This window comes from Gallus gallus, chromosome 6, assembly GCF_016699485.2.
Source record: "Gallus gallus isolate bGalGal1 chromosome 6, bGalGal1.mat.broiler.GRCg7b, whole genome shotgun sequence".
Classification (NCBI taxonomy): Eukaryota; Metazoa; Chordata; class Aves; order Galliformes; family Phasianidae; genus Gallus; species Gallus gallus.
In genome coordinates this window covers 32,058,952-32,086,869 of record NC_052537.1, presented here as the reverse complement: position 1 = coordinate 32,086,869, position 27,918 = coordinate 32,058,952, and the positions used below count along the sequence as shown (strand labels likewise).

The 27,918-nt window shown below is 47.3% G+C and overlaps 1 protein-coding gene across 1 annotated transcript; it reads right to left on the bottom strand.

Moving 5' to 3' along the window:
* Window positions 1-308: 308 nt before the first annotated feature.
* HTRA1 (HtrA serine peptidase 1) lies at window positions 309-27,918 on the bottom strand. The gene is made up of 9 exons (XM_015288895.4): window positions 27,450-27,918; window positions 15,515-15,614; window positions 15,001-15,205; window positions 6,050-6,244; window positions 5,322-5,354; window positions 4,079-4,193; window positions 3,897-3,954; window positions 2,943-3,038; window positions 309-1,019 (listed from the first exon to the last, which is right to left on the bottom strand). The coding sequence occupies exons 1-9, from the start codon at window positions 27,904-27,906 to the stop codon at window positions 851-853; spliced, it is 1,428 nt and encodes a 475-aa protein (XP_015144381.1). The 5' UTR covers window positions 27,907-27,918; the 3' UTR covers window positions 309-850.

Here is a 27,918-nt window from a genome sequence, read left to right as displayed (position 1 = left end):
AGCCTCAGGGCAGCCAGATCTACACAGCTTACAGACATCCCACCATCTGAGAGGTGCTCCGTGAGCACGACAATTTATGCAATAGGCCAACACTATCTCCGGCAGCATATGAGTCATAATGAAAACCAAATCAGGAAAACATACTAACATATGGAAGACAGGCAACATTGGAGAGCCAACATGATTGCACATACCAAGAAGCGTTTTGCCTTATGATGATTAAAACGGGAACATCCTTTAAGGCGGATGTGCTGTTCAAAGACAGAACGCTCCCATAAGGAGATATGAAATGAATCACCCACAAAAAGTACTGTTGAAGTCTTTTAATAACACTAGGAAAATATCATAATATTAAAATCCTGCTCTCAAAGGGTTATTTCGGTTGGGATACCTGTGTTTATAAACCAAACTTTTTACCCAGTTGTGTTTCACTTTTAAGCCAACTACTCCTTTACAATGGCATTTCCAGTTAAAACACAGCTAACCTATAAATACCTGAATACCACAGCACACACTGCGTGCGTGGGTTTTGTTTAAATCTTAGTGGAAATAACGGTAAATCTATTCAACACAGGGAAGCAAATGTCGATCTGTTAAGCGGGGAATGTAATAGCCAGTAAAGAATACATTGCATATATAATACGGAAGGAAAAATTATCATCTGGAGTATGTGAAATTACACGGATCTTTGCACCTTAAACCTATTAGAAGTTATTCTGTTGGCCAATACTAATCCGCTGAAGAAGCAGAACGTTGGTCAGAAGTCTAACGTTTCCTGTACCAGCACAGAGAGAATATAAGCAGTCCAATGCTGTTAAAAGAAAACATGAAATCCAGCTCATGTTTCTGGTTAAGGATCAATTTCTTCAGGAATTACTGTTAACATAACATCTTCGTTACCCCTGCGAACAACCATGTTCAAAGTACTGTCCTTTTTAATAATGTCACTGACATCAGAGGCTGAAGTTATCGACTGTCCATTGATGCTTATAATCACATCATTGTCCTTCAGGCCACCACTGAAAAGACAAAGGAACAACGAATTACTATTATGGCCGTTTCATTATCCTCACCGTCCTTTTCAGCAAAACCAAAAGGCAGTGGATATTTCCAATTTCCCACCTGACAGCAGTTGGACAGAGACACAGCAGGCCCCCAAAAAGCAAACAGAATTTATGTAGTGGTGCACACACTGCTTGGCAGCCGTTCATCCTACCTTCATACTGTAAACATACATAGATCTATCCCAGTCACCAGAAGCACTTGGGTGCCTATAGAAGCCAGACGCAATCACCAGACACCAACCAAACAGGGTGCTGAGGGATACCATCAACCACAGTGTCTTGCCTGGTCTTGCACAACAGTCTGGCTCCAAGTCATGGAAATATTAACCAAGAAACCAGATCAGACATGATTCAGCCTTTCAGCGTAATCCGTTTTCACAAAACCACAGACCAGTCAGAGGCCTCTTCCGCCCGCAGAAAATGCCTTACATGAGTGCGTCTTGTAAGCAAGATGCCTTGGCCAACGCGGTCAGCCTGCTCACAAATCTGGTTGCCTACTTTTAGCTGTGACTTTCAGCATTTTTCCCAGCGAATCCATCCCTGGGTGTCTCACACTGGTAGGCTCCAGCTCCTGACTCAAATCCCACATAAGCTGCTGCAGACTCCCCTGAATATCTGTCCAAATGGAGCGTCTTGAGCTTGCCTTCAAATTACAAGGCTTTGTTACCTCACTGTTTCTTATCTAGATAATGTTCTACTCTCACCCACTGCTAACTATTGTTATTACTGCAATGTTTTTTCTGCACCTTCAATTTGGACCTGCACGTCAGGGCAGTTAGTACATGTTATTCATACTGGAGCAAACAGCCAGGGTACTTCTACACCAACAGAAGTTTTGCTCCACGTTATAGACGTGCGCTGGTATTCTGCATAATCAACGTTGCTAACAGGGATTATCTACAAAAAACGACAATAATTTAAAAAACAAGCTAGACAGCTAACATTACATCTTGTACTAACAAAAAGGGATCATCCATCATCCTCTTGTGATAAAACATGGCAGCACCGAGCAGCTTTCTGCCCCCATCTTTGGTGCTACATTTACCTCTTTGCTGCCACAAATTTATGTCTTTCTTAAATTACCTCCAGTTTCAGAAAATGGACAATCTTTCCTATTTCCTGATCCGGATTACTGAGCAATTGCATATTGACCAAACTGTAGAAGGTAGGTGCTGCCAACATGAGACAGCCAGCCCAGTCCCACTGACTGGAGGCCTTCAGCAAGGCACCCCGTGAAGCATGGCACCAAGCAGCCTTTGAGGTTCTGAGCAGTGCTGAGTAACACTGAGGAAAATATCAGCTGGCCAAACCCAAAAGCTCTTCCCAGCAGCGTGGCTCCTGGAAAGGTCTCACACAGAGGAACGTTCCATGCCAAAAGAGGATCTCACCTCAAAGAGAAGTGCACCAGGAGAGCCAGTGGGTTTGCCATTAGCAAGCACAGAAGTGCCTGGGATAAGCCAGCCACATCCTTGCAAGGCAGGAGCAAAATGTCCCCCCTTGCCCTCACACAGCAGTGACCTGCTGGGCTGCAGGAGCACGCACGAGCCATCAGCTCCAACTCAGCCCTGGCATTGGTACAGCAAAGCTCTTGGAAGCGATGGCTGAGAAAAATGAAAAGTGAGCTTTCGTGCTCCCTGACTCCTTGCCCTTTCAGCTGGGAACTCTGACAGGGCTTTGCAGCAGCGTGCTGGCACATCTACATTATTGCTGATCAGGGAATGAACGAAAACCACAAACTGATTTCAAGCTGACAACCTAATAGCTATCAGATGGTCGCAATTCTGTTCATTTAGCTTAACCAGGATAGCCAGCTAAGCATGGAACATTCTCTCCTTCAGACAGTGGCAGTGGTTTTGAGAAAAAAGCACTCCAACTTACGCTTCAGCTGGTGTTTCTGGAATTACATCAATAACATAGGCCCCAGAGACAACGTCAGGAAAGTCTTTATGGCGATCTTTCAGCTCTCCAGCTTTGCTGGAAAATGAAGAAGCATCCATAAGAACATTGTGCCAACATGGGGGAGAAAACCATGGATTTCTACTCAATTAACTTAACATTTACCAGCTGGGATATTTTACACATGTAGATGTGACACCTCACAATTCCTTTTAACCCTTAAAAGTATATCAAGAATTATTACACTTTTCCATGCAAATGGCTTTTATTGCTTATTTCTGGCAGCAGAAAAGACCACCTTTTTAAAACTTGGACTTTAGTTCTAGAAGATTCAGAACACCTAAAAAAGCCTTCAGTTTTCAGTGCTTTGTCATGCTGCTGATCCTCAAGCATAGTGAAATGCAAACTGCCTGCTTGCTCTACTACAGAAAGTAGTAACAGTCCATCTACTGTAGCCTAGCACACACAAAGTGTTTGTTGACCATTTGTATTAACATAACCAGCTCTTTTCTGGTTTGAGTTTGAATAAGCAAGTCTACACGAAAGCTTAAGTTCACATTAAGGGATCTTAATCAAAATCATTTCAGACAGATGAAGCTGTGCACGGAGCTGCTGTGATCCCTGACAGTGGTGACAGCGCAGGACAGATGGCCACAATAGCAGTTGAGTCCCAAGACAAATTAACAATTATTACATCTACTCTTCTGAAGTGCTAAGGGAAAACATCAGAAGCCAGGGAGTTGTTGGACAACAACTCATACAAGAGCCCATAGAAGTCCAATCATGTAATGGACACAGCAACAGAAGACAACAGAAACTGGGAGAGCTGGCACCAGCGCTCTTCTGCCCCTTTCTGTAGATTGCTAGCTTGATCCAAACCCATGTGAAATGACCTCAGTTCAGCAGGATAAAAACTATTTTCCCACTTTTACTTACCTAGGAGTTAGAGACATCATTCGTATGCCGATGTATTTCTTTTTGGTTATAGCCTTTCCTACAAAAAGCAAAACAGGCCTCTATCAATTGCTCTTATCAAAGAGAGAGCCTTGGGGGCTGTTGGCTCTCTGTTGGATCACCAGTATTCCATCCATCTCTTGAACAGCAGTGAAGTACATTACCTTTAGCTTGTCTGTCATGGGATTCAGTTAGGAATTTCTTGATTTTATCAGATGGAATAGCAAAGGAGATCCCAGCTGTAACTTTTAGCGTGTTAATTCCAATGACTTCACCATCCTGGGGAAATTAGAAATTGCTGTTAACAAATGTGAAATGTACATCTCAAAGTGAAAGGGATTATTTCACAAAGACGAAGGTGCGAAACAATTCTGTAGCTGGACTTCAGTTTTATGAAGATCCTCTTCATAGAATCATAAAATTGCTCAGGTTGGAAAAGACTAAAGACCATCAAGTCTAACCACAATTTTGTCCCATTTCTCTGAATCACCTACTGATATGAAAAGTATTCTACAAGTTTTGGAAAACCAAAAGCTCTTCCCTGCAGTGTTGCTCCTGGAAAAGCTCTCACATGGAAGAGCATTCCATGCCAAAAGAGGATTTCACTCCAAGCAGAGGTGTACCAGCAGAGCCAGTGGGTTTCCCATTAGCAAACACTGACGTGCTGGGCCTGAGACAGAAAAAGCCTTTGGACTGAAAGAGCTAACTATCCAACCACAACTTTTAAATGGCAGGTTACTACTGCTGCAGTTTTTTTGCAACTCGAGTAGAAAAAAGTTGCCAAGTTTCCAATGCAGAACCTCTGAGAAGCTCTTCCTCCCCGTCTGGGGCTGACAGAGCTCCTGCACAGCCAGCTGGTTTTGCACCCTGCTTTGCTGTTCTCCTCTGGGCTCGTCCACAGCTGCGGTAAGGAAGCCGACTGCTTCCTACAGAACCAGCATACAAAGCTGGAAGTGCTCATAAACACATGGGGTTTCCCACCCTGTGAACGCATTTCAAAATAAAGGGGGGCACGCATTTCTGAACCACTAAACTGAGCTTCAGTTTGCAAGGAACTGAATTTTTGGTTTCTTGCAAACTGAACAATTTTCAGCTGCATGGTATGCACCAAGTGGAAACACCTCACATTCAAAATGCACTTACTACTTCTCTTGCAAAGTACAGGCTAATTATTTGGGCATTACAAGTACCCGAAACTATGCCAAGTGTAAACACCTAAATATTGAAATCACGGCGTAGTTTGTGATTTGACAACAAAAACACAGACAAGTGATTAGTAAGAGCCATGTGAATTTTGTGTAGTCAGGCAAACACTGAAAGCTCTGAATCACACTTGTGGTGCTCTTGTTTTTGTTTTTAGACCAGAAAGTAACGGGCTTCACACTAAGCCAACAAAGAATCTCTTACCAGGTTTACTAAGGGTCCTCCAGAGTTTCCATACTGCAAACAAACATGGAAAGAGCATGTTTTAATATCGACCTTTTAATTCACGTGGAGCAAAACAGTCAAGGAATTTTAGAAATGCTTCTGTAGCTATTCTTCCATTAGCTATTAAAGGTACAGAGTGGAACACTTACAAATCCAAACCGTTACTTAACATGCACTTAACACTCCCCCTTTTTTTGCAAACAGTTCAATCCTCCTTCTCTTGCCAGAGTAACCTAAGGAAGCTGTGGCTTCTCATTGGTTTTAATAGCAGTGCAATAGCAGCTTAGAAGACTGTAATACAGCTTGGGAGCTGCAAGCAAAGATCCCTCACAAGGCCAACAGTAGACAAAAGCTATTGTTTTGCCTTAATGCTGAAACAAACTTGAGTTCTTAAGCTAAGTGTGGCTTCTTTCTAGGAAGCGTGACAGATTTTGAGAAGAAACTCATTCAGCAGAGAATGCCTCCTCCTCCCTTACAAGCTGTAAGAAGCTGAAGGGAAGGCAGCCATCGGACTTGGTGTGGTCCCTTTGGGGCTTGGTTTAATAACAAGCAGGCACTGCTGCACTGCAGATGTCCATATTTGCAAGGATGAAAGAAAAGCCAGCTATGCTCACTGTTCTTAAGAACTGCATTACTGGAGGAACTTTCAAAGCAACTATCCCAGAAATCTGAGAGCCCAATGGGCCGCGGCTCAAGGCGGGACGTACATTGATGATGGCGTCCGTCTGAATGTAGTCCATATCGGAGTTGCGGAGCCCCAGCTCCTTCCCTCCGCGCTGCGTGGTGCTGACGATCCCCGTTGTCACTGTGTTTTGGAGGGAAAATGGACTTCCAATGGCAACCACAAACTCTCCCGGCCTCAAGTCTCCAGACTGACCAAGCAGAAGGACTGGCAATTTACCCTACAAATGGAAATAAATTAAGAGAAAAGAAAAATTCACACGTCGTTAGGACATTGCTATGCAGGTAGAACAGAAATAACTGTTCTGTAATGGAGCAGAAGAAAAAACACTGGAAGAGTGCTTTTTCCACAACAGGTACCCACTGAATCAAAAACAAACGAAGACCAAAGGAATATTTCTGTACAAAGCAAACATTTGGCGATACCAGGGAGGAGTTGTTCCCAACAGCTTCTTGAAGTAATTAGCCAACAGCTGTTGATGTAAAAAATAATATATTCCTTAAGAGTGAATTCTAAAGGGAGTCATGAAAGCAACAACCAGAGTTTATCAAACAAACATGTGTGTAGTTAAAAGCATTTCATATTCCCATAAGACATGAGCCAACGTTTCATCTATTGTTCAATAGACAACCAGATTGCCTCCCACGTATCTAGGTGTCTTCTGAAGATGTGAGGATTTAAAGACTTCCTAGTATTTTCCTTTTTATGACAGTAAGGGATGCCGTTATTCTTTCCTTTCAAGATCTCATCTCTGAACATCAACTATCAGATAATTAAAGACATTCCCCCCCGAGACAGAAAACATTCCTAAATCCAGCATCAACACAGACTGCTGCCATGTACAGCAATTAAAAAAAAAAAAAAAAAGGAAATTAAAAAGCAATGGTTGGACCTAACACTCTTGTCAATGCAGTGGATAAACTCAGCATCGTTTCTCCAGGCCATCCGAAGAAGATGGACAGCAGATGGTTCAAACAAGACCAGTAATGTCCCCCGAGAGCAGCAAGCAGATAATGGCAAGGAAGTCCCCCAGGCCTTCTGCACATGGAATAATTAAGGGCATTCTGAAACAGACTATTTCAAAGAAACTTTGCATTGATGTAGCATCCGCCTGCACAACAACAGTTGGGTTTGCTTCATGTTTTCAAAAGTCAGTCTTCACTCTCAATGATATTATATAGTTTTAACTCTTTTATGTTTAACCTGTTGTCTGAATGATCCTGATCATTTCCAGGTACCTAACCAGGGCACCACATCGTTTCCATTTATTATCAGTGGATTAGGACATGCATCATTTGAGGCTTCAGTTTAAGCATCTTGCAGGATTAGAGAGGCACTAAACCCTAAATGAAAACAGAAGTCTCCCAGGACAGATCATTTGCTTGGTAAACCCAACTTAAGGATAGGTTTCCTTCATGCCCATCCAACTGAAAAATCCTTTCCTTTGCACAACAAGCTCAGCCTCCAAAAAAAAAAAAAAAGCATTAATACAAACTTCCAAAATAAAATAGGTGACTGACTGTAGATGCAGTAGATGCTCCAACTATGGATTAACTTAAATCAGTTTCTAAGAAGTGGGTAACATACACACTTTTAATATAAATTAATATCTTAATGATGTTCCTGAGCTTTGTCACTAAAATGAAGGTACAAATTGGCTTAATAATCACTCTTGCTGCCATTTATGTCTTCCTGGAAGCCAGCAGAGGTGCCTTTTTAGCCTGTATTTGTTCCAAAGCATGCCTAAAGTAGAGGGGATTACAAAAGCAGACCGTGTGCTTACAGAGCAAAAAGGCAAGGCAGCATTTAGTATGTCCTGATTATTTGTACACACCCCAAGTTAGTGATAACTTTGCTTTAGAAGTTAATAAAAGCTGAATCACAGCGAGACCTTGGCAAAAAAAGAGAAAATATTACATGTGTTTGATTTGGAAAACAAAAGCTAGCTTGTCAGTCATTTTTTGTCATCAGCAGCTTGAAAGACTGTACCAATAAATCACCCACGGGGACAAAAATCCACTGAGCGAAACTGAACCAAACGCACATCGCTTTGTATTTTTCACCTCTGGTTTTATGTCAAGTGTCCAAGGAGATGCACAGTGTCCAAAAGTAAAAACAGGAGACAGCAGTTGACGTGCTGCCACAAAGACAGGAGTTACAGCTCCAAGATTCAGCCAGCTTCATTCTGAACATCCTTTGTCCAATGGCGTTACAATTCCACCAGCACCGCTGTGCTCAGATGAACATATTGTTTTAATAAAACCCACTGCCAAACCCCAGACAAGATCAGATGCTCCACAGAAACTGCATCTTTCAGTCTTAGGATGACAAGAAATAATTAGCCAACTGCTTGTTAAACGGAATCACTTGGAAGAGCAACAGAACGGGCAATGCAATAAAGAAACGTTTCATTGGAGAGCAATCCCAACTGCAAGCAAGCAGCACCATCCCAGCTCAGCTGTGCTCAGCAGCTCATAACCTCTGAGCACAGCCCCGACTCCGAGGGCTCTCCCAGCACAGGACAGCAGCAGCACGAGGAGCTGTGCTGGAAGCACGCAGCTCCATATGGGTATTGTTTGCACAGAGGGAGCACCCTGGCCCTTCCTTGCCTCCAGATGCTATTAAGCTGACGTAGCACGTGTTTGCAAGATGCCGTTGATCCAGAACTGCGTCTCTTTCTGGCACTGCTTTGGAAAACAGAAAGACAAGAAGTAACCAATGCACGGAAAGCCGATGCTTTATAAAGAAGGAAGGCATTTAATCAGTAAACGAAACAGACAAGGGGCTATGAAGAAATATCTTCTCTTTCATTAACAGAGACACCAGATTGGTCGCACGCAGAGTTAAGATTTATCCAATCTTTCTCAGTTACAAAAACAGTCACAAAGCCAAAATCGCGTTTGGCGTCGGGAGAGAAAAACATGGAGCAGCCTCTGACTAACACCATTATTTCTGATTGTGCTGAGTTTTCAAGCCTGTGCCTATACTAGTCAGGCCTCAGTTCAAAGCCCAGCACTGCACGGATTGGCGTGGGCCATCTGTGTGATTCAGCACGCCTTCTGGAAAGAGTTAGGGCTAACCTCTCGTCTGCTAGCAGCAACGATCTGCTGCAAAAACCGCCTTGCTCTGCACACTGTGACATTCAGCTGTGGAAAACGTGCCCCCTATGCAGCACGTTTCCAGAAGAGACGTCCCCTGATGTAAAAATGCATTATATCTCAAGTTAACCGCGAGTGCGACTAATGCAGTTGGTTTGCCATACCGTGTTCACCAAGGCAACAGAATTATTTCCTGTTGTGTAGCCCCGTGCCGACCCACCAAAAGAACAAGGAGGATGCTGAACACACTTCATAAAGAGCTACAGGACCCAGGAGTCTCCATGCTGAAGGAAAGACAGAGGGACTCACACAGGTTTTCACAGAACCATCGAATCACGAAGGCTGGAAAAGGCCTCTCAGATCCCCAGGCCCAACCCCAACCATCCCCAGCATGCCCACTGCCCACGTCCCTCAGTGCCACATCCCCACAGCTCTGGAAACACCTCCAGGGACTGTGACCCCACCACTCCCTGTGCAGCTGTGCCACACTGCATCACTGCTCTTTCTGATTAGAGATTTTTCCTAATACCCAACCTGAGCCTCCCCTGGCACAACTGGAGGCCATTACCTGTTGTCTTACCAAACATTTTCTTATCTCTGCAAAATCAACAGCACTGCATGTAAATATTCCCATCAGTACCTCTGTAAGTACATGTCAGGGAGAACTGGTTATAACAAATATATCTGTATCTATATAACATATTCCAGTGGTTTTAAACTTGTGGGTTTGCTCCCTAACAGCATGACGCAGCTGCAAGTCATAATTGTCTTCACTCAGCTACAGATTGGCCACAGCAGTTAATTAAAAACGTAGGCCAACCAGCATGCCCTGCAGTGCATGAACACAGAGCCAGAAGCACCCAGCACCTAAACCCAGTTTTCCCAGTGACTCACTCCATGACCTTGGGCAACACATAACTTGCTTGCTCTCCCTCCATCTTTCATTGGATTAACCCTCGGGCGCCTGCTGGGATCGGCGTTGACTCAACGAGACAAATCTTTAAGTGCACAGAAATGGGACTAAACATGCAAACCCATAAGTGGCACATGACTCACTGTTTACACCCAGTCAGAGAGGGAGCCATTAATTAGCGCTAATATTTTAAGCCTCTCTCATCCTGAAGCGCTCCACACATTTTAATATAGGGTTTTAACTCAAGCCCTGCGTAAACAGAACTCCCACGAGATGTGGCTTCATCCAGCAGCAAAATGCAGCCACCGCATGCGCTGAAGAGCAAAACACACAGCCAGATGTTCAGCAGGGACAGCAGCAGAGCTGGAGTCAGGCACAGGACAGCCACCAGCAGTGTCAGTCATCAGTGAGCATTTAGTTGGAAGCCTTCCATCCACAAAACATGCGAATCCGCCCCTACGTTGGCACTGAACGAAAGCAAATCCCGTCTCTGCACAACCATCTCCTTCCATCTAGGATTTGCAGTGAACTGCTCACAGTTCAAGAAAGCAGTGAAGAGGAGACAAACGTTCTGGGCTCTATTTCTGTTACGGAGTGACAGATTGCCTTCATGCTTTCCATGTTAAGGTGGAAAAGAAGCAGGTGTTTGTATGGCGCTCTAATTCAGCTGTAAGCAGCCCTGGCAAAGCACTAGGAACTGTATTCTGCCCTTATTAACAGCACTATTTAACTTTCAGAATACGTTATAGCAAAACAAAAACACAGGCTTGAGCTTATGAAAATGTAGAGTGTCATCTACGATCTTGGAGCTATTTGACCAAATGCCAAAGGAAACGAAAAACCCCCACTGAACACATTACAAGTCTCCAAAAGTATTTCATCGACAGTTAGAAAAACAAAACCGAGTTGCCTTATCTAAATATGGAGCATGGGAAGCTTGCAGGAAAAACAGCCCAGGCGCTGTCTTGCCATGTCTCTGGGACTTCAATGGCCTGGCAAGGCACTGCTGCTCTCCCCTGAAATAAAATGTAGTAAGGATGAAATCTCTGTCCCTTGCAAAGGCTGTTCTCAACATGTGGGGAGGGAAGCACATATGACAACATCCCACGTACTTAAGATGGAAATAAAATAAAACTCTTTTTAGAGGGGCACAGGGCAGACAACCATCCCCATATCCCCATGCTGTTGCCCAACCCAAGGAGCAGCAGGGAGCTCACACCCAAGCTTTTCCCATGCCGTCCCATTTCCACAGGCCCCAAATGCTTCTGCAACCAAGATGAGAGCTTCCTTGTGGGAGACTTGGGAGGAAGCAATGCAATATCCAGTGACAGATTTCCAAGTAAAAATGAATTGGAGAAAAGCCACTGACATCTGGAATTCAAGTAGTTTGGTTTCTAAAAATGCAAGCTATTAGAATACTGATACATAAACAGGAACGCTTGCTTCCCAGCTTCCTGCAGTGTGTACACACAGGGAGAGAGGCAAATCCCCTCTGACCACAGCCATACAGAGGCCGCATTGCCTCACGAAACCACCAAAGCAGTGAGGGCAGGAGGTCCTGTTGACTTAAGAACACTGAATCGAGTGGCTGTCAGTACAGTGTTGGAAAGAAACACGAGCAAAGAGCTGAAACATGACCACAAAGCAGAGGTGCAACATCAACTCGCTGCTGCTGTATTGCTTGGGTGCCAAACCCTTTCTAGGAATACAGAAGCACGTAGATCTGGTTGCACTGAGAAATGAAAGCCTTCACACCCTGGCATGTTTTCAGTGATTTGGAGGCTATGTCAGTCAGTGGCGAATGCCTCACGGCTGGTTTTTAATCTTGCAGTAAGAAGATGCGCCCCAAAAGTGCCATTCATAGGGACCAACCCACGGGCAGAGACACCTGTGGGGCGAGATGGGTCCCCATTTGGAAGGACACTCCCCACTACTGTAAGCCACATCACCTTCAGGTTTAATACAGCTGTCCCCAACATGCTTCCTACTTTCAAGACTTCAGCAAATTGCTGTGGTTTTCAATGGACACAAGAAATCACAGAATGGCTTTGGTTGAAAGGGACCTTAAAGACCACTGAGCTCCAGTCCACCCCTGCCATGAGATGGCTGCCCCCCAGACCCATCCAACCCAGCTGTGGGCACCTCCAGGGATACCGCTTCTCTTTTTATAGACTGTGAAAATAAACATCTTTGAGAACTGGAAGAACAATCCCAGCATTTCTGTTCCTCACCGACTTCAGTATGTTTATAAATGAGAATTTCATCAGGGAAACTGTTCACTCTCGCTGGTGCCTAGATTGCACCATCCTCTTTAATTCCCTACTCCACTGAGCAAAAACAAATTACTTTTAGGGATGCCCTTGGCCAGATGTTCACAACTTAAAGAACAACACAGCGCATGCTGCTGCAAAATCTTAACAGCTGTAGGAACACCAGCTAACAGCCTCAACTCATACCTCAGGCCCAGCTCTGTTCCTAACCACAGAGGCATTCTTCAGCCTTCAGATCCTGTCTTAACATGCCACAGAAAAAATAGGAAAAAAAAATTCCACATCTTTGATGTCACCTTCAAATAACGTGTTCAAAAAAAGACTCTGCCTCTCACTTCACAAAAATTGTTGGGGATGGTTTTTGTGCTGTATCTAGACCTGTAATAGCTTATTTGTACTGTCACATTGACTTCCTCAGTCATCAAATAAATCAGAACTCAAGAGCTTCTCCTCAGATGAAACAAGCAGGGCCGATGGGGAGCAGCACACCAGGTGGAGCTGTACAACAGATAGGATGCTTAGCAAGCACACAGCAAACTATGCCTACCAAGTTATATTTTGCCCAATTTAGAGCAGAGACCTGACAGTTGATCACCTGCCGCCCAAATGGGTGCACCCAGTTGCCATCATACAAGCAAGGCAGTGGAGCCCACTCGCTTCCTTCTGCAGGAGCTCAGCCTCCAGGCACCAGCTCTCCCCAGAGATCCTTTCGGTCATAGATAGCAATGTTAACGTGTCGATCCCTCCCCAACACACCAAGAATTCTCCCCGCTGATGTAGTGTTGGGTGGTTCCAAGACAGAAAATGTTCCCCGAGAGAATCTGCAAACATGTATGAGTGAGTTGGGTTGCAATGCTCACAATCTGAAGCATGCGTTGTGCTGGCAGCTTCAGAAGCCAACACATCAAGCCAAAAACACCATCTTGTATCCTCAGTTAGCACGCTGTATTCAGAGAATTCTGTATAAATAATACCTCTACAAGACATTGCTTGTCAGATCAGAATCATCTATTTTTGTCTGTTCCGTAGCTGACCACTGGAAGAGGATTATACCTTGGAATGATAAACACGTGTAGAATGACCTGCTGATGGACCGTTCTCAAAGAAAGGTCACAGTTATGGCCAAAAGCTAAAGTGATGGAATAAGACTGTGGTCATCACTTCGTTACATACCTGCAGAATTATTAAAAAAAAAAAAAAAAAGATGAGTATCTGTTATCTTGAAGCCCAACCAGGATCACCAGTTCCAATCCTGCTTAGCAGTGCTTCCCACTATCAGCATGAAATCTGCCTGCCTTCCCTTTCTTTCCAAGCCACTCTCCAGGCTGCAGGCGCCTGGCTCTCCCTGGGGCTGTGCCCACTGCTGCTCCGCAGAAGCTTCTCTGGGTCCTTAAGTGCTCACTGTTTGCACAAGTGAGGCCTATTAGTTTTTTATAAATGTACTCAGGCTCTTCCATCAGGCACTGCAGTGCCAGGGAAATTTTGGAGCGATTTCTTCAGGGTGTCAGATAACATAAAACTCAATGTCTGCTCCCTCCCCATGGCCTCAAAACAATGTGTTGCATCAGCTCAGCGCCTCCTCCCTCTCTATCTCCGAGTTACCAGCTTCTCCCTTCTCTGAAGCTCGCTTTCATATCACTTCTTTAATCCTCAGCAAAGCAGGAAAATATTTTGGGGATGTTTTCTTTTGGCCATGCTATTGATATGAAGCCTTTAAATAAGAAAAACCTGACAGAGCCTTTAAACAACAAAGGTGGCAAGGGAGCAACCCTTGGGTCATCCAAGAGTTCTGCATCAGGCGTCTGATTCAGTCACGAACTCTGGAACAAATACTTCTGCCTCGCCTGGGAATAGCTCTGAACTAAAACAACCCCGAAAGGTCTACGTGTTCCTGAGTCACGTGTTTCAAACAACAGATGACTGCCCGTCAGCTTTGGAGGTCATTAACTAGAAGCCCAAACAAGGGAAACCAACACGAGCAGCACCTCAAGCCATCACATGCATCTGCGTTATGCAGAAGTGTTTCAACACAAGACTCCCCGTGCACTCCATATGCACAACCACGTGACAACTGTTCTGCTGTTGCAGGAGGCAGAATAGCTCTGAGAGCCACAAGTCTGACACTGCTGAAGACTACGGGAGGGGAGTTCCATTCCGACTTCTGTAGAAAACCACCTACAGTGGAAGAATATCTTTCCATGTTGGCTTTAGCCTGAATGTTTAAGAGACTTCCCACAGCACTTCTGCATTTTGCTATCTACCTCTGTGTGGTGCAGTCCTTCAGAGGCACAAACCCATCTTCTAAAAGCCATTTGCTGACTGTTACGTAGGCACACGAAGAAGACAAACACATGTCTCTGCCAACCACAGGGGAATCCTCCCACATCTCCTCTCAGAGCAGGAGAGCTGCACTGGCAAAGCGGGTGCAGATCAGCCAGCAAGCTGTGCTGCTGCTTGTTTTGAGGATGCACACTAAAGTGCTAGGTGCTTGTTTGCATGACACAGAGAGGTCCTGAGATAAACCACTACCAGCCACAACCTTGGCTTTGAAGAAATGCACACCCACCATGTTTGCTCCAAGATTCGTCAAAACTCACCACCAAACCATTGCTCTTCCCTTTAAATTAACAACAGAACATCCTCTTTTCTGAAACGAAGAGGGATAAAACGTGTCTTGCTCGCTGCCTTCACTCACCTGAGCATCTATTTTAATTAGTGCAATGTCAGCTTTCTCATCAACGTCTTTAATTTTAGCTTCGTATGTTTCTCCATTCTTCAGCTCCACCTTCACCCTGTTCTTGTTGGTGACCACGTGTGCGTTGGTCACTATCAGCCCATCCTCCGAGACAATGAAGCCCGACCCACTGGCAACAGGGATCTCTCTCTTGGAGTAAGGAAGTCTGAAAGACACAGGGAATAGCAAACATCTATGTCTGCAAGAGGTTGCAGGACCACAAACAGTGCACGGCCAAAAAGAACGTGGTAGATTTTAACGCTTTCAAGTATCTGCTATTACTTTCTGTCACTAATAAGGCAATGCACATGCATTAGTTTAAACTGGGGTGGGTTGTTATTTATTTATTTTTTTGCCAGCATGCTCAAATTATCTCTAATTCTTCAGCATGACATATCTACCAGCTCAGAACCCTCTTTGCTGCTGTCTCATAGTCAGTTGCTTGCAAGAACACAAAGTCAAGCTGGGTGTTTACTTGCGGAATAACTCGATGTGAACCACAGCAGGAGCAATCTTCTCCACCACATCTGCTATAAAGTTGTACTTGTGCCGCAAGCTATTAGGGTGTTCTTGGCCTGAAATAGAAACAGAACACATGTCATGAGTTCTTCAAGTGACGGGAGAAGGATCATTGCAAAACACCTGAATCGAAAGCACTGTATGGGTCTCTCTCCCTTTCTTACAAGTCAATTGCAGCACAACCCTTGCCCTGCAGTTTCCCTTCTGGCTTTTTGCACAGCAAGCTCTGCTGTTACAACAGAAAGCTCCATGCAAACTTCTCGTTTCCAGTGCACGCAGCTGGGCCATGGAGCTGCAGATCTGCTGCCCTGGTGTCTGCGGGCTGCAGCACCCTGCGTGGAGCAGCCCCCTGCTTCAGCTCATAGGTGATAAGGTCCTAATCCCTACCTAAGCCTAAAGCACAGCTGCTGGGAAAGGTTAAGGTGGGTACAAGGTTTGTGCTACCTCCCAGTGAGTCTCAAAGCCCTGCCCTTCCCAGGCACAAAGACACAGAAGCTCCACACGTTGCCCTCAGTCCACCAGCCCCATGGAGGAGCAGATCCCATGGACTTTGGAGCCAGGGAACCACCCCTAAAGCTATAAAAATAGATACGCGCATGAAAACAATGGGACCACAAAGCTTTGCATTCCTGGGCAGTATTGGAACACAAAAGCCCATGGTCACCAAGTATTCAAGAGACGTCACTGGGATTTCCAAAAGCAACTGGATGCTGAGCTCCTATTGTAGCCAACAGAAAACCTGTCTGCACCATCAGATGTCTAAAAATCTCTGGAAAAAGCAGACAGGTCTGACGCAGCTCCCCCTCCTCACAGTTCGGGGATAGAACTCATGTTAAACCAGGAACAACTAAGCAACCTGGCACCCTAAGGAGCACCAAACATCACATTTCCATAGAAGCAAGAAAGAACATCCCCTGCTGTCGTCAGTACTCCCATTTTCTGTTACGCACGTAAAGCACAAAGATGATCTGTGCGACTTCCAGATGAGCATTACGTGCCATGCTGCACCGTCCATCCCTGCCATTTGGCTCCTAAATCTGCAGATTAAAGCAGTAAGCAGCTTGGGGATGCTGCAGGTGCTCGTGACAGCTTAGCAGGAGGATTTATTTGCAGAACTCTGGGAGAGAGGGGACTGTGCTCTGAAACCATCCTGTTATCCACATCTGAACCACCTGTATTATCCATTGACGCCAGACCAGATAAACCTGAACATTTTTACTTAGTTGATGGAAAAAAAAAAAAAAGTCCCGTTTCAGAGGAATAATTTGGGAACGAATCATTGGTACTCTTAACCAGATACTGGTTTGCTTCAGGGTGAAAACCAGGTTTCAGCTGACTCTAACACCAGCTGGCATGCATTGCCCTCAGGCAGTGATGCTCAACCCAACCCAACCACTCGCAAACCCATCTCCCCATTCGCACCCTCTGAAGCACCTCAATCGCTTCTAACGCAATCAGGGAGCATCAGCAGCAGCCACCTCGTCTCCCAACAGTTCGGACACGTTAATCTGCTCAACGATCCAAGAACGCCGATCAGAAAAGCGGTGCTCCCACCTATTTTCCTCTAAAGCACCGTCTGACTCGTGCTTAAGCGGTGATCCTAGGACTTAGCACCAGAAAGGCAGAAGGATTAGCAACCTGATTAGCCAACGCCTCACCCACAGGATTTACATTTCTCCTTCTTAGAAACACCCAGGAGAAACGCAACATCGCCATGCATAAGGCTGGCAATGGAAACGGGAGTTCTGGGAGGCTGCGGGAGAATGAGAACCACGCTGAGAATGAGCTTGAATCCATTCGCTCCCATGAAACAGGAGCTCAGACAGATCATCAGACTGGATTAACGTGACGTGGGGATAAAACGCCACGGGGCACGGCCGTATCCATCAATACGCTTTTTGATCACCGCTTCCAAAAATCGTTTCTGTCTTCGTTGCAACGCTGCAGGCATTTAAAGGTCACATCCTGCCCTTGGGAAAGAGAGCTGCCGCAGATGGGGGGAACTGCACAGGGAACACAGCTTTTTTTTTTATGCCTTCAACCCATTTAGCTATTTGAGAAGAGCTGTGCATGGCGAGACTGCTAATACTCCATCACTTCGAGCCTGGAGCTGCCATGGCCAAGATGTGAGCAGCGATGCTCTTCTGCATAGAAACCAGCGTGGGCCATCCCAGACCCACTGAGAGTGAGGAGGTCCGAATTTCGGGCTGCGTAAAAAGTTAAGTAATAAATACTGATTCATGGCATACTGACCTAAAAAGCTTACACCAGCTCACCACGCCTGTCCTTCGCTTATGTATTAGGAATTCTTGCATTGTGTAACACGGTTTTGCAACAGCTCTTGACTGACTGCCCACTTAAATGGAAAACACACCTTTTTTTTTAAGCAAATAAACAGAAGTACTATTCAGATGGGTTCATTGAGGAACACCAGCAGGAAAAATCCCTCAGAACTGGCCTTCAGCATCATACGAAGAATATAAAATCTACAAGAAATAGCAGAAGAATTAATATGTTGAATAACTCTTGTATATCTGTGGAATAGTGCCATGGGGGGGATATAAGCAGACCAAAATGGATGCCTGCGTGCATCCAGTTTACCATTACATACACACTTAATGCTCATCCCAGCACACTGCTCTTTGGGATTACTGAGCAATGCACGCGTGAGCTGAGAGGTGCAGTTCCCTCTCCCCCAAGAACAGCCTCCAGGCCCAATTTTACCCCGGATTTGAACCGCCAGCAGGCACCAGCTCCTACAGGGGAGCCTAAAACTGCCCTGCAAATTCCAGTACCACCAACCTAACACGAACAGATGCTTGTTCCTCAACAACCACGTGGTAGCATGCAGCCATCAGCAGCCATCAGAAAAAAAAGCAGAGAACTTCAGGACTTCTGCAAGAGATGCCTTCCTCTTCTATCTAACACATGCATTTGTCAGCTCTGGTGATAGTTCAGGGTTCAGCAGAAGAGACTGTCTGAAGAGTGGAACAGGTTTCATTCAACATCCTCTGTGTTCTGACTTACAGGGACCCCACAGGCAGGTCAGAAAATCATAGAATGGTGTGAGTTGGAAGGGACCCTTAAAGGCCATCTGGTCCAATCCCTCTGCAACAAAATGGGATGCCCACAGCTCCATCAGGTGCTCAGAAGTAACTCTAACCCCATCCCTGACCTTGGGTGCCTGCAGGGATGGGCACCATCACCTCTCCGGGCAGCCTGTGCCATTGCCTTATCACCCTCATTGTAAACAACTCCTTCCTTATATTCCATCTAAATCTTCCCTTTCATTCCATATTTAAATCCATCCCCAAAATGTAGATTTCCCTCTTAAAACGGACTTCTTTGGGATAACCGCTGTTGAATCCATGCTACCACTCCTCCACAGTTGTGTGGATCTCTCTTTCTTTTGTATTCTAAACCATACCCCTCTGGAGTTATGTTCCCAGTAGACTCATTTTATTACTTTGTGGGCTTTTTGGTCGGTTGGTTGGATGATCTTTTTTAAAGATCAAGAGTTGGGCTTGAATAAAGCTCTACTTCCCAAATATCTTCAGGCTTCAACGTTCAGATGTCTGCAGCCTGCTTTCTGCCTATTTATATGCTGTGATTACTTGTTTTGTATCGTTTTTATTGAACTATTGCACAATGCCCCAAATGCCCACAAGCGTGGCTAAGAAACTTTCATTAACGACATTAATAAGATGATTGTGGTGCTTTCAGTTAATGACCAAAAACTGCCTAAGAAAACATAAATAGGTTACAGCATGAAAAATTCCCAAGGCAACTGCATTTTCAAGGACTTCAAAAGGTGTGCTGGCTGCCAGTCCCCGGGGCAAAAAGGGAAAACCTCTGCCAACTGCCATTAACAGCACTAATATCAGTAAACAAACTGCTGAAAGGAAAGGCTGAATCCCAAGTCATGGAAAAAAGCACATGAGGCTGTAAACAAGTGAAATAAGGTGGTTTCGCACAGAGGAGCCAAAAAAGCATGCTAAGATCTAGGCTTTCGTTTCGCAGTGGCAGTGATGCTTTAATGCTGACACATGCTGCTTTTGGTAATATTTGGAGCTAAGCTGAAAAGATGCTGGAGGTAGAGAACTAGCAGATGTCACCTCTCCCCTTCAGCTGAGAGCTGCATCTGCTCACACAGGTGGGTCCACATCTCACGAGAGGCTCTGCATAGGAAGTTGTAGCAATGGATCTTCTCCCCACCCAGTTTTCCTGAGTTTTCAAAAGGTACCCCACACCCAGGCTGCTCCTGATGAGTTTCAGCTCTAACAGATACGAGAAGGTTTCAACTTTCAAACTTGGCTTTGACACAGCTGATCTGTGGGCAACCACCAGCCAGTTTCTGCCTTGCACAAACCCCTGGCTGTAATCAACCCAAACATCTTCACGTTCTTTTCTAAGTCAAAAAGCTCAGATTCAGCCTGGAATGGAGCCTTCAATTTCTTTAAAGCCTGAATTCCCCTGAAGATTAATAAACTTCCCACGAAACAAAAGTCATCTAGACAACTACCAGGAAGAACATGTATATTGCAAAGACTGCTGCAGAAGATGCTCCTGTGCAGACTGCAGGGAGTGTGGAGCACCACCTCCCATTTCACCCTTAAATGTGCTTCACTGAACAAGAACTAAGCTCCATCTTTCCTGGGGAGCCAAATTAAAGCGTCCTTTGGGCTTGCTCCATGCCAGGTCTGAGCAGTGAGAGGACTCTGTGTTCGAGGCTGGGCTGGATGGGGCTTTGGGCAACCTGGGCTGGTGGGGGGTGTCCTTACCTATAGCAGAGGGTTGAAACTGGATGACTGTTAAGGTCCCTTCCAAGCCATACATTCCTGTGATTCTATGACCGGCACCCCATCCACCAAACCCACTGATACCACCCTAAGTAGTGAGATCTTGGGGTCCAGGGATCCAAAAGCAAAGCCTTGGTCTCCCTATGGCCCCAGCAGGGCTCAAGCACTCGTGGGGCTGGCAGAACCGGTGACTACTGACACAAACCACAAGACCTTAAAGTTTGACTTGGAGAACTTCCACCCTCCCAACAACACTCCAGCTGCCAGTGTTTGCACAACTCCCATTAATACCATATAGGAAAACGTTAAACCTCTGGCACTGCTATGGAAATAGAAAGCGGAGGAAATGTGCTTAGCTCACTCTGAGAACGGTGCTATCAGCACTGCTGGAGAGACAGAAGGAAAAAGTGATGTACGGGGTGGTCCTGCTGCCACTTCTCAACTTAAAACTGCAAGCCTCAATATTCTGCTTCCTATTCAAGACGCCAAGAAAGGATATTGTGCAATGAAAATAGTAGGGAAAGAAGAAACAACACTACGTATTGCAGGCAATCTGCTCAGGAGCAGCTCTGAGATCAGAGGGGGGAAGTTTGAGAGGTCTAAACCACAGAACCATGGTAATAAAACCACCATTACATCAGTATTATTTTTCCTGCATAATCTAAGGAGAAAGAAACAAAACGTCACTGATTTCTGAGAAGAAAGTCTATATCGCCCTGACATCCCCAACAACAACAAAAATATTTTCATAGCATTAAATGAGGGCCATTTCAAGCACCTGACTCTACCAAATAGTAATGTGAACAAATCCTGCATTCACTCAACACCTCTCCTGCAGCAAGAACCACGACAAGACTGAAGCGAGGATGGGAAGTGAAGTTGCTTTTTGGCATGAATGCAACTTGCACCAGGCTGGTCTGGGCTCTGAGCACCTGATGGAGCTGTGGCTGTCCCTGTTCACTGCAGGGAGTTGGGCCAGATGGCCTTGAAGGGTCCCTTCCAACTCCAACCACTCTGTGATTCAAAGGTGAAATAAAGAACCCCCTCGAGGTAACGCACTCACAGCTTTCTTGTCAGGAATTCCTATACAACTTCAGATGCCAACCTAAAAATCTGGGCCAGGCAGGAACATTTGGCCAAAAGGCAGAACAATACACGAGTCAGGGAGAACGCTGTGCTGCAAAGCAGCTGCTGAATTGCTAGAGATGTCAAACAGTTGGGACGTTTCTCAGGAGGAGCCACAGCCAGGCTGCATGCATCCACCATACAGTCCAGCCTGCTGGTTTTGTGGGTTTGATTTTTAATACTTTTCTTAATACCTTGCTTGAAAAATATTTTACATGTAAGCTCAGTTACTTACATACATTGACTGATCAATATATTTTATATGTGGCTCGAGATGATTCCTGCCAACTCAGTGTGGACAAACCAGACAGCGGGGCACCCAAGCTGCAGTCCCATGGGAACAACCTCAGACCGAAGCACTTGAAACAACATAACACATCCATAACTCTCCCAACTGTATTAGCAGAAATATACAACCAAAACCTCCGTAGCTGGTGGGGATAGAAGCAGGGGAAGGCTCCAGCAGCCCCATCCAACACAAGAGGAAGCAGCATCTCTCTGTAAACACAGTGCGAGTGAGCCCAGCTCCTGCCAAGCTGCTGCAGGAACACGCTGTCCCCGGGCACTGCCACGCAGTGAGGACAAGTGATGGGGACAGCGATGCGCGGTGCTGCCTGGCTGTGCCCCGTCCCATAAGCTCACAGAGGCCACAGCACTGGAGAGGAAAACAAAAAATCCCCTCTCCCCTCCCCCCCCTTTTTTTTTTTAAATTTAAATAAATAAAAAGTAAATACTTGAAAAAAATAACAACCAAAAAAAAACACAGAAGAAGAAAGAGCAGCAATTCAGGATGAGAGCAAAAAACGTGCCAAGCTCAAAAACAGCATTAACGGTAGCCCTGTCTGAGCTGGAAACACTAAGGAATATAAGTCAGGTTATGGAAAAGAGTCTGCCTTATTTCCTGCCGGCAGATGAAAAGAGTATTTCAGGCAACGGGTTACGGCGGCCGTGGCATTCTCTCCTCTGCCGAAGGCTGAAAATACAGCAGATGAGTCAGGAATTGCTTCTCCGCTGCTTTTTCCAGCGCTCAGCCCCTGGAGCTCAGCTCATCGCAGGGACGGAGCCCCACGCAGCCCGATGAGGCAACAACGAGGCGGTAATCCCCGTACCCCGCCGGCAACCGGCAGCTGCCCGGCGCTGAGCATCCCCTCCTGGTTATCGAAGCTTCAGAGTCTCATTCTGACTATGTGGGAAACGTTCGAGATGAATGCTCAGAGAAGAAACAATTGCTTAACTGCTTTCTGCTTGTAGAAGTCCAGGGAATAGAACACTCTTGGGTTTTCTGTTGTGTTTTGTTTGCTGTGTTTTAAACTACATTTTCTCCAACGAGAACCCTTAAAAACCCCTCGTTTGATGCACAGGCTCTCCAGCCAGAGGCATTGGTGTCACCACTTGGCAGCAGCAGGACTCTTCCCGTGGTGACAGCAGAGAAAGATCCAACCCACAGACAAAAAACCCCAAGCAGCCATAAAACCTACATACCATCCCTATCCTGGGGTTTCCTAATCGTACAACACATAAATCCAGCATATCTCCATCACGAAGGCCATAAAACATCTACGTACCAAACAAGTCCCATCACCTCCACCAATACCTTCTATGTGTCCTAAGAACCCTTTTGGGTGCAGAACAAAACAAGGGTCAGCCACGCTCTGCCTGTACAGAATTCTCTTTCCCAACACAGATGTGAGGTATGAAGGCCCTAGGGGCTGCGTTCATTCTGGGGTGGAATGGTGAGACTTGGGTGGGCTTCTGGTACCTCCCACCCCCTCCCAGTGCTTGGTCCCACCATGTTTGCCCTTCTCCAAGATCACTTTCTGGCATCCGTCAATGCTGCTTGCAAATCTTCCCCACAAATTCTGCCCAAGCAGCAGAAATACTCGTGGAAAAGAAAGGTCATGGAAAACGGAGCAGCAGAAAAACCAGCAGGAACTCAGAACGGCTCCATCTGCTCTCAGCTCCGCTCCTGCTCAGCGGTGACCCTCAGCAAAGCTCTCAATCTGCCCCTGCCCCGCCCAATGGTTATTGGTCAGTAAAAAATCGGTGCAACCCCGATTGCTATCAGAAGCACGGGGCAATTTTTCATTCTTACCACTGTAGCTCTGTACAACCAATGTTTCTACCGCAAAGCCTGCAAATCTGATCCAGGAACTGCCCCATTGTATGCCCCCTTCTCCTTGAACATCACAGGAGTGGGGAAACATGAGATGTCCCAGTAGAATCAGTTTGGACTGAGGTTGGACTTGATGATCTTTAAGGTCTTTTCCAACCTTAGCAATTCTATGATTTATCTCCAGGCACTAGAATTTGGTAGCTGAGACCTTCCCTATTATCGACGCTTTAAAGTAAGACCATTAGTGACCTGAGAGCAATGTCTTCAACCTGCACACTATCAATGCATTATGCTGTAGCCCTTCAAACCAGAGTGGCTTAGAGTTGGATTTTAGTTATGTTCTGCCCTCTGGGGCAAGCTGGGAATCACAGTGACCTGCATCCAGGAGGCAGAACCGAGCCTCGCTGCATTCCCTACATCCTGAGCCCAGCCTCCATGCCTACACTGCATACCCACTGGTGCCCATCCATGGCTCCTGGAGACCTGGCATGGTATGAGAGCAAGGAACGACTCTGATTTACCACTAAGGCCACATTCCACAGCGCCCCAGTGCCTGTAGCGCCGTTTTCTTTTGCTCTCAGCTCACGTACACTCACATTTGAAAAATATTTTCCAGCTTCTCCTATTTCTTGGACAGCAGATTCTTTCCTCTGACTGCTGGGGACACGCAGCCCCATCCCATCCAGACTCCTTAATGGGCTCCTCCTGCTTACTCACAGCTTTCAGCACACTCCTCAGGTACCTCTACATCTCAAAGCCTAGAAGATGAAAGCATGGAACCCTTCCTCTTCCAAGTCTATGCTCCTGCTTGAAGTCAATCTGCACATGGGAGAGGGAAGAGGGGAGACCTCAGCTCCCATCACTCCCAGCCCTTCCCCCCCATCCCAGAGCACAGCGCTCAGCTCTGGAGTTTTTCATCCCTCACTGGGGAATTGCTTCTCTTCTGGAAATACGTGGCTATTTATTTCCACTGTGCTTGGCTGCTTTTCCCTCCCTCCCATCCTCCCGCTGCAGAAGGGGAACAGAGGATGAGGCCTCTGGACCACCCAGACGCGAGCACTGAGCAGATGGAGGGGCCCAAAGCCACCCCTGGGGCAGGAGCCTCTGTGCACACAGCCCCTTCCCAGCCCAGCTCATTTCACACGTGCCGAGCAACCTGCAAAGCTCAGAACATTTCTCCAGCACGCGTGTCCATCGTCATCTTTGGGGAAACAGCTGGGAGCCTGATTCACAAGAACAATATCTGCTCTCCTCTTGATACATCCCTGGCTTCTTTCCTGACCTCCCCAGAATGCTGAGTCTCCCTTCCTGCCCTGATTACTCATCACTGCACATCACAACGCTGCCAGAGCACTTGGCCCAACCAGCACTGCAGGCAGAATTTAGGCAACTCCTACTACTTTTTCCCGTTCTTTGCTGTGTGGATTTCATTCTAATCTTGTTCTCTTGTTAAGGGCTCAATTAATGACAATTCTAACGATGTGAGTCACAAACGGTCAGAGGAAAGTTGGGAACTGAGAGCATCCATGAGGAACTCATCTGTTCCTCTGGTTTAAGGTCAGAAGAGGAACGTGGGTTCATCTGTGTGCAGCTCCCAGAGCAGGACACAGAACCACACAGTCGTGGAATCCTCAGAGTCGGAAGGGACCTCTGAGGGCCATCTGGTCCACCTGCAATGCACGGGGACACCACAGCTCCACCAGGTTGCTGAGGACCTGATCCAGCCTCGCCTCGCAAGTCTCCAGGGATGGACATGAACCACATATCTGGGTAACCTGTTCCAGTGCCTCACCACCCTCACTCTAAGAGATTTTTGGAGAAGACCTTTAAGATCAAGCCCAACCATCAACCTATCACCACCAAGCCCACTATCCAAGTGGAAGGAACATCCAAACCAAAGAATCACAGAATGGCTTGGGTTGGAAGGGACCTTAAAGATCACTGGGCTCCAACCCCTACTGCGGCTCAGTGTCCCCCAGCTCAGGCTGCCCAGGGCCCATCCATGGCCTCGGGCACTTCCAGGGACGGGCAGCAGTGCCAGGGCCTCACTGCCTTTATTGCAAAAAAACAACCCTTTTTCCTTACATCAGCTCTTAATCTCCACCTGTTACTATGAACAGATAAAAATATTTTATCAAAGGTAACTCCACTCCTGAAAACGGGACTCAACATAAAACTCAAAATCAACAACTCTTTGGAGCTGCACATGAGGCATTGCCTTCCACCCCCGGGGAGCACAGCACCGCAGCCTGCTCTCACTTACTTTAAGTCCTTTACATATAAAACAACTTTGCTGAGCTCTGGGATTAACCATGTGGTGCTGCTCAACCTCCAGCACCTTCCTTTTGTCCCCTGTTGACAGAGCAAGAGGAGGTGTTCAAGGCCAGGTTGGATGGGGCCCTGGGCAGCCTTGTCTAGTATTAAATGTGGAGGTTGGCAGCCCTGTCTTTGGCGGGGAGGTTGGAGATTCGTGATCCTTGAGGTCCGTTCCAACCTGGAACAAGAGCTGCTGTCCCTACAGCAGTGCTCCTACAGGAGGCGGCCAGGAGCTGGGCTGGGTCAGTTCACCTCCAGCATCCTCCAGGCAGCACAGAGGGGATGCCCAGAGCTCATAGCCTAAATTCTGCCCACATTGTGCAGAACGAGGTGTAAGGCAACGCTATCAGTCTAATGAATTGAGAATCGCCGGGGTGTGTGTCGGGGGGGGGGGGGACGCACAACAATATAACGAGGCATTATGTTACACTGCAGGTCAGGAAACTGTAGCGTGAAAGCTGTGATTGTGTCGGGCATTAAATGCCAGCAATGTTTCCAGGAGCACAATGCAGCTCTTACACAGAGGGAGAGCAGCGGGATGGAAAATGGGCAGTATGGATGGAGGCATTGGGAGCCGGACAGCAGGAATGGGCCCTTCTCCGTGTCCTGCTGGAGGGCGGGGGGGAAGGTGGAGAAAAGATTACAGCTGCTGCTAAACAAGTGCCCAACTGGCTCAACCCACACCCTAAGGGAAACGGCGCTACTCAAGCCCTGCTGCCACTCAGAAATAGGCTTAACTCTCATTAACTAATGAGCACGTGTGCACCGAGCGGCTGGGAACGAAGGCCTGGGAACGAAGGCGCAGCTGTAGCTTAACAGATTCAATCCGATCGATGTTAGGAAGACATCCTACAGGCTCATCCTGTGCTCACCCCTCTGCACCGAGCAAAGTGAGAGCGAAGCCCCAGCGGTACCTAACAGTACACAGCAGCAGTGCCGAAGGAAAGCCACGCCACTTGTTGCTGCTGGAGATGCTGTTGCTTCTGGACGGTCCTCCAGAAGCATTAAGTCAGCCCCAGCGCTGTTCAGCTCCAAATTCCCTCCTCTCCAGCAATCCCATTATTAATGACCAGTGCTTTGCTAAATCGGGCGCAGGCGGTCACTGCAGCCCTGCTGCAGCCACTGGCTGTGCTCAGCTCTAACGGTGGCTGCGTTCCTGGCTCGATTTCCCATGGCGTTGCACGGACGCAGCGCTTGGATGAAAGCGCGCTCAGTATTTCATAGCAAAGTTGGAGTCGGAAGGGCCCTTTAAAGGCCATTTGGTCCAACTGCCCTGCAACGCACGGGGACACCCACAGGTGCTCATCGTCTCGTTCTCTGACCTCGGGTGCCCGCAGAGACGGCCCCCCACGGCACCCCTTTTCGAGGCAGACGAAAGCAGGGCACAGCGGCCGATTTTCCGAGCGGGACGGCGGATTCTTTCCCCCTGACACTTGGCAGCCTGAGAGCGCTGCATTCTTGCTCCGCTTTCTCGCCGCGCTCCAACCCCGACCCGAGCCAAGGTCCTCCCCCCGCTCCGCGCACCCTCGGCCCCTTACCCTGCCCGCAGCCTCCGCGCTGGATGGCGATGATGGGCGGCTGCCGGAGCCTCTCGGCGCGGCGGCTGGCGGCCCGCAGCTGGCAGGGGCTGGCGTAGGTCACGGCGTCGCTGCCGCACACGGGCTCGGAGCTGGCGCACACGCAACGCCCGACGGCCGCCCGCTTCCTCACCGTGCCCGAAGCGGGCACCCCTCCGCCGGGCGGCACCGAGCAGCGCAGCCCTTCTCCGCACGGCGGGCCGCCCTCGCCGACCCCGCACGGCTCTCCCTCCTCCGCCCCGCAGACGCGGCAGCAGCCGCACGCGTCCAGCACGGGGCCGCCGGGGCAGGAGGAGGGCAGCGGGGGGCAGCGGGAGCGATCGCAGCGCTCGGGGCAGGCGGGCGGCGGGGGGGCGGCGAGCAGCAGGGCGGGCAGCACGGCGAGCAGCAGAGCGCTCCGACACCACGGCGGCAGCATCGCGGCGGTGGC

Excerpts from the sequence above, each read along its gene's own strand:
- HTRA1 (XM_015288895.4), bottom strand. The coding sequence starts at position 27,906 with ATGCTGCCGCCGTGGTGTCGGAGCGCTCTGCTGCTCGCCGTGCTGCCC. Across the intron at positions 15,615-27,449 it reads GCGCGGAGGCTGCGGGCAGG|GCCAAGAACACCCTAATAGC; the intron begins GTAAGGGGCCGA and ends TTTCTATTTCAG. Across the intron at positions 3,039-3,896 it reads ATGATGTCTCTAACTCCTAG|CAAAGCTGGAGAGCTGAAAG; the intron begins GTAAGTAAAAGT and ends TTCATTTTCCAG.